General features: G+C 46.9%; 1 protein-coding gene across 1 annotated transcript in view; it reads right to left on the bottom strand.

Moving 5' to 3' along the window:
* Window positions 1-12,300, bottom strand: part of EGLN1 (egl-9 family hypoxia inducible factor 1) — a 35,905-nt gene extending 23,605 nt beyond the window's left edge. Inside the window, exon 1 of the mRNA XM_066315727.1 lies at window positions 10,966-12,300. Within this exon, the coding sequence (XP_066171824.1) occupies window positions 10,966-11,868 (903 nt within the window). The 5' untranslated portion in view covers window positions 11,869-12,300. The remainder of the gene's footprint in view (window positions 1-10,965) is intronic.
* Between the last annotated feature and the right edge of the window lie 143 nt (window positions 12,301-12,443).

Genomic DNA, 12,443 nt, shown 5'->3' with positions numbered 1-12,443 from the left:
ACCATCAGTGGGTTTTAAACAAAAGGAAGTTCCTTTTCCATCTAATCAAACTGCAGGACTCGCTGTTACAGGATGTTGCAGAGGCCAAAAGTACAAATGGCTTTTAAAACAAGATTACATAAATTAATGGCAAATGTGTCCATCCATCTGCACGTATTACAGGCTAGATACAACCTCTGTCTTAGAGCTCCTGGATTGCCAGAGGTAGATGGTATATGAGACCATAATTTTAAATACACTTTGAAGCTTTATATACAAAACAATTATTGATTAATTACAATTACATAATAGTATAAACATAGATGACAAATACTTGTGTGAAATAGACATTTGATAAGGAAGAACTCCCACTGAGCAAACACAAGAAAGCAGTCTGCTAGAACCTAAATCAAATTAGCCAGACTGCGAAATGTGTAACCTTTGGGCAGAGGGTCTTCAGCAGCTGAACAATAGGAACAAATGGTTTTAAATTTTTGGTGTTCCTACTATTAAGACTGGATACTCCTCAAAAATGCTTACATTAACCTACAATTCGTGGCCTAGCATCTAGTTCATACAGAAGGTCACTTCAGATGAACACAACTCCATCTGGCTCCAATTTACCACTAGATATATGGTAGGGATGGCCAAGCTGACATCTCCCGAGAGGCACATGGCTCTTATCTCTCTCACACAGTCCTTGCCGAGGACAGGCCATTGACAGGGTGCCCACAACTGCTGCACCTGGCAGAGAGCAGCAAGTGCTGTCCTCTGCACCCCTGCTGGGGCAGCCAGCCTCCCTCAGCACCTGCTCCTTCTCCCTCAACACGGATGGAACACACCACTGCAGAACAGGATCCCCAGAGGAGCACAAGCAGGATGGAAGTGGGAAGGAGCAGTAAGCTTGTGTGGGGAGTACAGATGAAAGAAAATTCTACTAGAAGGTAGATGGAAGAGGTAAGGATTGTAACTTGAGAGCTGCAGGTTTTTGATTTATTCAACAGTATACATAAGCCTGACTCTTACCAGTTCATATGTTCCCATCCTCACACTTATCTTTTTTAATATAGAGTGGGTGGAATTTCTTATAAGTAAGATAAAACTGAAATGCACCAAAAATATTTGGCCAGATGTTTGTTACAAATTTTCTACATAAATAAAGTAAAAATATGTGAAATATTAAAAGTAAAGCACTTTTTAGTAGTTTGCGGCTTTGAAACAGCATATTTCATTGTTCTGTCTGTCATGCAAGAAAAGGATAACTATGCGAGGTGTACTATGCCCTCTCAGTACAGAAATGGATCCAAGATCATATATACCTTTAAAATAATTTTGGAGAGAAAGTATTAATCCCCTACAGGTGTAATTTTAATTTTTTTAACATTTGCTTAAATCAGTCTTGTGAAGTGTACACATGCTTTCTATCAGCAAACTATGCTAGGAAAAGACTGTGCTGTGAGCATATGCACACATGAATGGAAAAACAGGCAACTTGGGAAAAAACAGGAAAAAGGCAGCAGCACAGACTTAGAAAAAGACCACCTGGATGACCAAAAGGGATCCAGGGCAGGAATATTTCAAACAGTTACATTACTGGCAGATTCGACACAATGATCCTTTAGGGAGCAAATGGCCATTAGTAGGAAGACAGACTCCAAGCAACTTCATTCAGAGACGCCATGAGCAGGACTTACACTGACAATGCCATTGCTGGAAAAAAAATTCTAACAGATTGCAAAATTTGGCTTGTTTTGTATCTTTTCCATTTCAAACTGCATTATTTTTTTTTCCATGAGAGCACTGAGGTTGGCAGGCACCTCTGGAGATCATGTGGTCCAGCCCACTGCTCAGAGGTGAGTCACCCAGAGCAGGCTGGGTGATCAGTGATCAGGTTTTGAGTATCTCCAAGGATGGAGACTCCACAACCTCCATAGCAACCTGCTTCTTGGTTCATCACAATGGAAAAATTATTTCTTACATTTCAATGGAATTTCTTGTATCTCAGTGTACCCACTGCCTTGCCAGCGAGCACTGCTGCCAAGAGTCTGGCTCCCTGTTCTTCACTCCTCCCATCAAGTGTCTGTACACACTGGTATGGTCCCCTCACACCTTCTCCTCTGCCACATAAACAACCCTAGCTCTCTCAGTGTCTCCCTGTATGACCTGAGAGAGCAAACCCACCACAATGAACAGCACTACTGCCTGACTGACGCACTGTCATAGAGGGGCTAAAGCACACACAGATAAGGTTAAGCCAAACAGAGGTACAATTCAGCCAGCATCTATTTCACTGGGCATCATCCAGTGCGCCAGCTGAAAGGGAGTCAGTTTAAGATGCCCTTATCAACTGGCCACAGTTTCCTTTCTCACAGCAGTAAGGCTGCATGCCAGCTGCCTGAACAACAGTCCAGCAACCACTGAAACTGGAAGGGCCCAATGCCTTCAGCAGAGAACAGACCACACACTGTTCGAATACAGCAGGAGCTGTTGAGGGATCTTGGCATCCAAGGCAAGGTTTAGCTGCTTGAACAGATGCTTGAACAGGACAGAGAGCAGCAACAAGAGAGATATGTTATTAACCAACGATAAACTGCTTTGGAAACCTTACACATGTTGCATCCGTGGACTTTTTCACAGCACAGAGAACTTAAACATATGAGGATTGCTGCCTTCAAGTTGGGACAAGTTTTTAATCAATAGCAATTTAAATTTCACATTATCATAACAACGAGGCTAAACTATTATCGAAACTTTTTTGTGTCATTTGACTAGAACCTCAAGACTGTTATAACTATGCAACTGCAGCCATCTGACCTACTCAAGACCCTGGCATACAAGAACAGCAGCAAAGCGCAGGAAGACTATGCCCAGCACAGAATCCTGCAGCCTCTGCCACCAAGAATTTCAAGCTATCAACAGAACAAATTGATGTGAATTGATAATACAAGCTCTTCCTGGAAACAGATTTAAAATATCTTCATACAAGAAGACAAACCAAACAACCAAACCCCACGAAAAATAACCAAACCAAGCAAATACATATAAGGTGCTAAAGTCTTCAGCATTTAGTGCATTTTATAACTTTACAGGCAATGCAACAATTCCTCCTCCCTGCTACGACCAAAAGGAAAATCTCCCTCACTGCATTCACCTTTGTATCATTTTCAACATCATGTTTGTTTTTGCTGAAACAAAGCAAGGCAGTCTCAGGCTCTGCTCTCACTGCAGCACATAGAGGTGACACAGCAGCATCTCCTCAAAGTTGTACATAATTTCTACAATGCAGAATGCCTTCATGCTCAAACTATGTGCTCTAAGCTGATCTGAGCCTAAATTAATGTGTAAAATTAATCCTGGGGTATTAAATAACCTTTTTCTTTAGGCCCCATAAGTAACCCTACAGGCATGGACTTCATCTCTTTGTCAGAGCACTACACACACAACATATCGATAACCACCCTACCTCCACACACAGCCTCTGCACAGACGTGCAGGCACGCACATTTCTACCAGATTCCTATTTATAAAAATACTCTCAAGCAGTTTTAAGTTAAATACCAAAGAACAAGAAAGTCTTCAAGTGTAAGCAGCTGTTACGTGCATAAAAGCATCGCTCTATTTTTGACAGACACTGCTCTGGAACAGCGAGTGGATTTTGACCTGAAGCTTATGACTGCCACTTACCAGCTAATTCTGGCACAAGCCTGCACTGGAAATATGCCTGACCACCCATCCTTAACCAACAACCTTCAGAAACTTGAAGGAGTTTACAAGGATTTCATCAGCACCAAATGACTTCCCCAAGAGACCTCAAAGACAAGCATTAGTCCTCCTTCTGAAGGGTCTAAGTCAGTCAGAAATGCAGAAGACAAAAAGGGTATAATAAATAATGATTATTTCACTCAGTAGTGAGTGCAAAAAACGGCAAAGTCACATAACTCTACTATTCTATTCACTAGAAATACTGCTTTCAAAATACTGTTTTTTTAGTGGAGTGTAAAAACATGCCCATGAATAAAGAACTTGAACTGATATAATCTGAGTATGTTGATTTCCAAAAAACACTTGTACAGTCCTTGCATTGTCTGCAGTCACTCCCCCACTGAAAAATAACAAAATACAGCAGCACAAGAGCCAGGGAGCTCCATGAGTGTCCTACTGAAGAATTCACTGACCAACCCACTCACAACAGTCCCAAAATTAATTTTTGAACTGAAAAAAGTGCTGTCTTTGTACAAGAGCTCTCTAAGGAGCCTAAAGAGAAACTATTTAGTCTCTACATAAGCAAGAAGAAATTTTTGCTTTATATAGAGCACCCATTTCCCTTTTATAACAAGTTTCCTTTCTGCTGCAGGAGAAAGCCTTCATTTAAGATTGCAAGTATGCTGTGTACGTACATACCTAGAAGTACAAACATACGTACTAGCACCCAGTACAGAATAACACAGAAGCAACTAGAAAGACAGCATCCTGCACAACTTCAATAGCAACCTGGCCTATTCAAGCCAAGAGCCATCAGATACTAACCAAGACAGGCTGAATCCAACTAAATTATAAATCTAATGATCACAGTATATACCACAGAAGAGAATCATATGATGCCGATTTGTTTTTTCAGGAAACAACCAGCAGCCTATTCAGAAATCAAGCACCATCTAGAAAAAAGGAAAACATCTCTCAACCAACCAGTCAAGGTTACTGATACAACTAACCCAGGGATCTGAGAACTGCTGTTCAGACAGTCCTATGACTTGGCAGGACATCACTTGCAAAGAATTTCAGTCCAAGAGGCCACAGGGAAGGGAAGACAGCTCTTCCTCTCAAGCTGTACAGCTATGATGAGAAACATCCCACTTGATCCCTAGGCAGTATTAAACGAGCCCATTCTGTGCAGAAGAGACAGAACATCAAAGTAGCAACATGGTCAAAAAATCATTTATATCACTCACAGGAAAAAATTAATTATCCACAGTGTACTGAAATCACAAACTACAATGTTACGGGTTCCTTATCTCCAGAACAGTAATAACTAAAAAACATGAATTCCAATTACAGTCGAAAATGCTTTGGAAAAGCAAGCAACGAACCAACCCAGAATTTCATATAGCTATCCTAACGCACTAGGCAACAGAGGGGAAATGAGCAGGACACAAAATGTGAAATAGTACTGAAACTGCCCATATCAGACAGAACCCCTGAAGAAGACCAAGTACTGGAGCTGGCACAAGGGGATGGGGCTGAGCTTCCTTACCAGCAGCAAACAGTAGCAAGATGCAGCACACTGTTCATGGCAGATGACGCAAATCTAGCTCTGTTTTGAAACAGAGAAGTCAAAAACATCTTTCATGCTAATAAAACTCTAGAATAATGGGTAGGAACAGCCAGTAAGCTTAAGAGTAGGCTGGTTTTGAAGCTGGGAGTGTGTGGGAAATCAGTCTTCATTTGGAGAAAATACATGTTTCCACTGTACATGTTACATGGGATCACCTGGTGGGTAGAGGAACAAAATTTCCGTATAAAACTGTTGTAAGAAAGGCTCTTGGAGGACAGGAGAACGTGTTTCTGACAGCAAGAACCTAGTCTCACATTGAACACAAAAGAGGAAAAAAAAAGAAAAGTTAAGAAAGAAAAAAAAACCACAGCTAGTGAATATTTCTTAAAATGTGTTAGAATTTTCAAGGGCAAATTTTGGGAGAATCAGACTCCAAGTGCTAAACTAAGACTGTAGTTTGGCAAACACTTTAAACTGGCATAAATTTGCATTGCTGCTGAAAGAAAGTCTCACCATCTGCCAGTCCTCAGTGCCAGCACAAACATCCGAACACTGAACCAGGAGCACTTCTTTTGCCAGTTTATTTTTCAGATGGATCAGTTCCCCAAACCAGTTCACAGGATGGCCATGTAAATACTTGTGCTGGCAAAGAAGAGTGACTACTTCTCCAGCACTGCCAGCCCAAAATGTTCATTGAACTACAGCCTAACACACAGAGGTATGGAGAAGTTCTAGCAGTCACAGGTGGTGCTCCCCACCCTTGGACACTTCAAAGCTGCAGTCACCACACAGCTGCCCCTCAGAAACCAGCATATCTCTAGAATTTTCTCTAGTAGGAGAACCTGTCAGAATCTCAGCAAAGTTAAAGTTGGCTGTAAATAAGAGTCTTTTCTGGATGCTGCTGAGCTTCTCAATCAAAAAGATCATTTGCAGGAGAAGCCCCAGTCAAGTATTCCGATCATCTGTTTCACCTGGGACCCAAGAGGCTTGTACATAAGGAACAACAACTGAAAACTACAGTCATGATGTGTCAGGGCTCTACTCCAAGAGGGATTTAAGAACTGTGTGTGGGCCGTTGTGTATCCATGAATCACCACAGCATCCTTCGCTGACCAGCACACTCATCTACAAGAAAACAGCATCACCAACAGAAATGCTGCTGTCAGAGAAAGAAGGAACAGATAAGGAGGAGTGTGGGTGATATTCTGTATCAAGGTCAAGCAACACAAGTGAATACTGGGAGACTGAGAGAGACCTACCCACACTTTCCCACAACAGCTCAGTGGCAAATTCACTCATGCATGAGGTCATTCACTAGGAACCAATTAGATCAGTAAGTTTTCTACCAATAAATAAATTCAAGGTGTGACAGCGAAACAAACTCCAGAATGATTGACATAATTACACATGCCACAAGCAAATTGAAGGGAAGCCCCCCACTTTACAGACATTCCCAAGCCCACATCTCCAGTGACAGCTCTTGGATCCTTCAATCAGAGCAGGACTTACCCAAGCTGCACATTTGCCCCTGTGCTCGCTTTCCTTTCTTCTACCAGAGTATTGGCATCATCATCACTTTTCAGTACCTGCTTGGTTGCCAAGTTCTTATTTCCTACCTCTTATTTTTCATTTGTCCTCTTATTGCCACACATGCTTACAAGTTATATTTTGTACAATAAGATGCAGTGGAAAATACACCCATAAATCTTACTTTTCCTCGGTGACATTAATCTAACATGTTTGTAGAAAAGCTGCAATGCAAGTAAGTTGCAAGAGCAGAGAGCCTGTTCTGTCCAGTTTATAAAAAAGCTAACAGCAGGGTATGAGGAATCCACTCACTCTTGGAGAATTATTTTCTAAAGAAGCATTAGTAACTTCGAAAGAATCTAATTTAATAGAGCACAGTCAGACTAGTCTGACTCCAGAGTCCTCTACGTCTTCAGAAAACACCAGGATCTCCAGAGTAAGAGATGAGCAATTGCCAGAAAAAGCAGAAAAGTAAGTTTGCACAATGTGTAACAAATAAAGCAACTTTTTAAGCTACAGGTGGCTGAAAAGCAGTGGGTGCCAGTGGTCTACTAGAAGAGAGAGGAGAGCATTAAAATGCAGCAATTTGAACAGGACAGGCCTCCTGACAGGTTTCAAGACATAGGAATGAGGGGAAAACTAAAGGGATGCAACAGGGCCTGTCAACCTCTCTATTTAATGTCCTTTCAACAAAAGGCAGAGAGTAGTGTTTAGGAGATCGCTGGCACCGGGTGTAAGGGCAAGCAAAAAGAGGAACAGCTGATGGATCAGATGTTTGGTTATACGGTGATTATTAGGAAACCAGTCCACAACTGGGAAGTCACAGTATTACTCCAGGACCAGTAAAGGATGTAAGCTTCAGATCAGCAGAGTCCACAACAAGGGAAAGAGAAAGATAGCAAAAAAAAAATAAAAAAAAATCATAAATCTAACCTCACCCTTAACCCTTTCTTCATGCTCCACAGGGGAAGGAGGAAAAACTTTCTCACCTGAATGAGATTCAGGATGATTTCTTTTCCTGATTTTGATGAGCAGGCTTTTACCTTAACTAGCTATGCAAGAACAAGACAGGCAGGAAACAGAAATACATGCATGTACAAATGTGGCAATTGATAAGACAAAGGAAAAAACAGATAACTTATGAAAAGATGAAAGAAGAAAAAACTAGAAAATAACAGGAAGTAGGAGAAAGACAGTACAGCTCAAATATGTAAGTATCTGCTAAAGAAAAGAAGGAAGCAGAGTCTAGAAAGAAAGAGAACAAAAGCAAGGAATGCAGTAAGTCAGGACTTCCAAGATGACTAAATAGTTAGCCATTCTCTTATATTTGCTGCTGTCTCCACACATCTCAAAGGTACTTGGCTAGTTTATAAATACTGCTGTACAGGTATCTTTCAGGCCAGAGAGTAATTTGCTGACACTCAGGACTAGGTAGAACCACATCAGTTTAAGTAGATCAGTTATAGGTGGCACAGGTAGTCTAGAGAAAACACCTATAAGAGACTTTAAAATATAAAATCTCAGGTCATGATCAACATTTGACCCTATTTCATGCTCTTTGCCTTAATGGACTGGCCCTGGTGAATGTAAATCAGTCTGAATTAGATCCTACTAACATAACATAGCTTTTTCCCTGACAGGCAGGTTTACAACCCAAGAGATTCGGGATATATATACCTCAGACCCATTTCTTCTTGCTTTTTCATACACTGCTTCTAGACAGTTTACAGAAGCAATGGTAATTCAATGCCAACATCATCAGTGAGTTACAAGTTACATGGTTTAATACAAATTATTCGAAGTAATCCTCTAGGTATCACCTGTTTCTGTTTATTCAACTCTGAGGTAAATCTCTGAGAGTGAATGACAGTTTTCATTCTGCTTTTGCTGGAATTTTAGAGAACTGAGCTTTTCTGCACACTAAAAGCACTGACTTTTGTGGGGAAATAAGCAAGCGAAAGTGAGCAAAGTAATGCATTTCTGTGCCACCAACGAGTAAAGTATTGTATTTTTATTTATCTGATCCCTGCACCTGTTCTGATCCCCCAGACGGATTTCAGCAGTGACTGAAAATCAAGTAGGAATGTAAAATACAGTAGTCCAGGAATAACAGGCATGATTCAGGATTACAACTCCAAAAGCCCTTGCACGTATGCTTTACAGAAGCATACCCCTCCATATAGAAACAGAAGCAGTATTCCTTTTTCCTGCATAAAAGTGAAATCCAGCAAAACCACTGATGTTCTTAGAGTGTAAGTTGGAAGCCTTGAAGAGATTTAAGACCTCCTGAAAGCTAAGTTGGTTTAGAAAAGTCCTGCAGGGATCTATGAGGACTCTACACCATGTTCCCACAGAAAAGTTTTAGCACAGTACTGGTTCAACTGAAGAAATGCAAAGACAGCCCTACCAAAAAAAAAAAAATTAAAAAAAAAAAATTCCCACCCTCTTTTCTTTATCACGGGAGTTTCCCGTGCCCTGAACAAATCCAGGGCTGTTTTTTGCAGTCCAGTTTCTCCCTTCCTCCCTCCCGCAGCTTCCTACCAGCTGAGATTCTGCAGCTGCAGCAACAACAGTCCATCTGTGACAGTGCAACCACCTCGGCAGGATGACTCCTACCATTTCACTGGCTTCCTTATGCTTTAACAGAGGTAGCAAAGTCTGAAGGGGCTTCACCCCTCTTCTTTTTTTTTTTTTTTTTTTAACTGAAAAGATACTGATGAATATTCATTACTAGTTCTCTACCAGGGGCATGAATTTTATTTAAAGGACTGGAAGGGAATCGCAAATTAGGCTAATACAATGAGAGATTTTGACTAAGTTCTCCAGCCTCGAAATAGAGCTAAGGAGTAAGATTCTTGTGGAAAAGTGACCTGATGAGAGTAAAAAAAAAACTCTGCCCAAAGCCGCTCTGCTCCACGGTTGTGACTCCGCTGCCTGCCACAACACCATTTGCCAGAGTGCCGCACTGTAACTCACGGGTTTATTGTGCCACTGGGGCACTCACTGATGTGGGTCTCCTGACCACATTTTTAAGTCCTGCACTTGGCAGGCCACATCCTGAGCCAAGGCTTACTAAAACCCGGCCCACTCAGACGTTTCTGTGAGCCTACAAACGCTATGCACAAGTGGTTCTACGCTCTTCAGCCAGCCCCGCTGCCGGGACAGCTCGCAGCCAGATCCCTGCCTCCCGAAGGCTGTCAGAGCACTGCTACTTGGGTTTTTTTTGGGAGATCACGAAAGAATTCGCATTTCAGTACTCATCACCTAGCGGATAAGCTTCCAGGTCAAGGGTTTTTTAACAAAATGCAGGCATATAAACAAGATCACCTTTTTTCTTTTTGCACCTTCCCGGCGGAGAGCAATCCCCAGGCTACCCAGGACAGCAACCCGCCCGTGGAGGCGGCGGGTCCCCCGCGGCCGGGTGCGAGTCACAGAATAGTTCGGGTCGAAAAGGACCATCCACCAGTCCAACCCTCCTGCCCAGGTAGGGTCACCTCGAGCAGGTGACACAGGAAGGCATCCAGGTGGGTTTTGAATGTTTCCAGACAGAAACTCCACGACTTCCCTGGGAAGCCTGTTCCAGTGCTCTGCCACCCTCAACGTGAAGAAGCTCTTGCTCTCGATGAGGTGGAACTTGTTATGTTTTAGTTTATGGCCATTGCTACTCGTCCTGTCACTGGCTAACACTGAAGAGTCTGGCACCGTCTTTTTAACATTCACCTCTGAGATATTTAAATAGATTAATGAGATCCCTTCTATCCTCTTTTTACTTGACTAAAAGGGCTCAGCTCCCGCAGTCTTTCTTCATGACACCGATGCTCCAAACCCCTAATCATCTTTGTGACTCTCCAGAGAAAGACAGGATCTTCTTTCTCGTACTGAGGAGCCCAGAACCGGACACGACTCCCAAGCAGAAGTCGGCTCCGGGCAGCGGAGCGGCAGCGGGAGCACACGCACGGCACAGCCCCGCACAGGCACCCGCCCGGACGGACAGACAGCCGGACGGACGTGCGCACACGCACGCAGCCCCGCAGACAGCCGCACACGTGCGCGCACACACGCCCGCACCCGGGAATGCCGGCTCCACCGCCCCGCTCCCGCCCCTCCGCCACAACCCCCTCGGCTGCAGGAAGCAGGGGGAGGCCGGGCACCGGGGGTCCCAGCTCCCTTCCCCCTCCCTCACTCACTTTCGTCCTGCCGTTGATTTTGTAGTTGCCCAGCTTTCCGTTGCAGTGCCGGATGAGATCGTCCATGCTGTTCATGAGGAGCCGGATGGTCTGGCAACCCGGTTCCTTGCCCTCCACCCAGGTGATCTTGTCGCCGCGGATGTCCTTGGAGGAGTCGCTCTTCTGGCTGACGAGCTGCCCGTCGGTGAAGCGGCCGGTGTGGTGGAGGGCCCGCACCTCCTCGGCCACCAGCCCGCCCAGCTCCTTGCCGAGGAAGTCGTCCACCACGCAGATACCGTGCTTGTTCATGCAGGGCACGATGTACTCCAGCGCCAGCCGCTGCGGCACCAGCGACTTGGTCTGCCCGTTGGGGCGCAGCGCGGCCCCGCCGGGCCCCGCCTGCACGCCGCCCGGGTACAGATTCGACTTGTCCCGGTACAGAAGCACTGCCTCCCCGGAGGGCGACGGAGACTGGGCCGCGGCCTCCGCCTCACCGCCAGCAGCTGCGGCGGCGGCGGAGGCGTGACTGTTGGTCAGCGGGGCGGCCTCGGCGGGGGCCTCCGGGGACGGCGGCGCTGCGCCCTTGCCGACCCCCGCCCGGCTGCCGCTGCCCGCCGCGGCCCCGCCGTGGGCGCGGGGCGGCAGAGGGTGCCCGCCGCGGGGCTCGGTAGCGCCCCCTGCCGCTCCAGCCGCCGCAGCGCCTCCGCCGCGGCAGATGAGCTTGTGCTTCTTCCAGTCCTGGCGCTGGTGCTCCTTGCTGCAGTAGAAGGAGCTGCGGCAGCGCCCGCACCGCAGCAGGTTCTCCATCTTCCCGCACAGCTCGCAGTACTGCCGGTCCCGCTCGCTACTGCAGCCGCCGCCGCCGCCGCCGCTGCCGCCGCTGCTCTCGCCCTGACCGGCGCCTCCGCCGCTGTCATTCGCCATGGCGCTGCTGGTGCCGCCGCAGCCCCGCTCCGCCGGGCTGTGTTATGTAAGGAGGCGGGCGGGAGCGGCGCTAACGCGGGCCCCCACCCGGCCGCGCGGGGAGGGAGCGCTCACTGCATCATGGCCGCCCGGCTCCGGCTCCGCCGCGGCCCCCGCCGCCTCCGCCGGCCCGCGGCCTCCTCCGGCGCGCGGGGGCCCGCGCCGCCCTCCCTGCGCCGCTAACGCTGCTTAGCGCCGCCTCATCGCCGCCCCGCCGGCGGCGGAACGGCCGAAGGGGAGCGGGGTAGCGCGGCGTGGGGCTGCCTTCCGCTCCCCGCCGGCCTCTGCCCCGTGCAGCGCGGGCCGGCGCGGCCGCCGCCTCTGCCCACCGCGCCTCCGCCGCTGTGCCGGGGCGAGGAGGAGGAGGCGCCACTCCAGCGGCCCGCTGTGCACGTACGCCACTTCCAGCCCGCCAGCGCCGCCGGCACGTCAGGCGGGCGTGGTCAGGCGGGCGTGGCCGGGCGGGCGGGGCTGGGCGGGCCGGGGCCGGCCGCGTCCTCCCCGCCGCTGCGTGGGGGGCTCAGAGGCGCCGCCGC

This window comes from Sylvia atricapilla, chromosome 3 (genome assembly GCF_009819655.1).
Source record: "Sylvia atricapilla isolate bSylAtr1 chromosome 3, bSylAtr1.pri, whole genome shotgun sequence".
Classification (NCBI taxonomy): Eukaryota; Metazoa; Chordata; class Aves; order Passeriformes; family Sylviidae; genus Sylvia; species Sylvia atricapilla.
The sequence above is the reverse complement of the archived record's forward strand: the minus strand, read 5'-3'. Positions and strand labels throughout refer to the sequence as shown.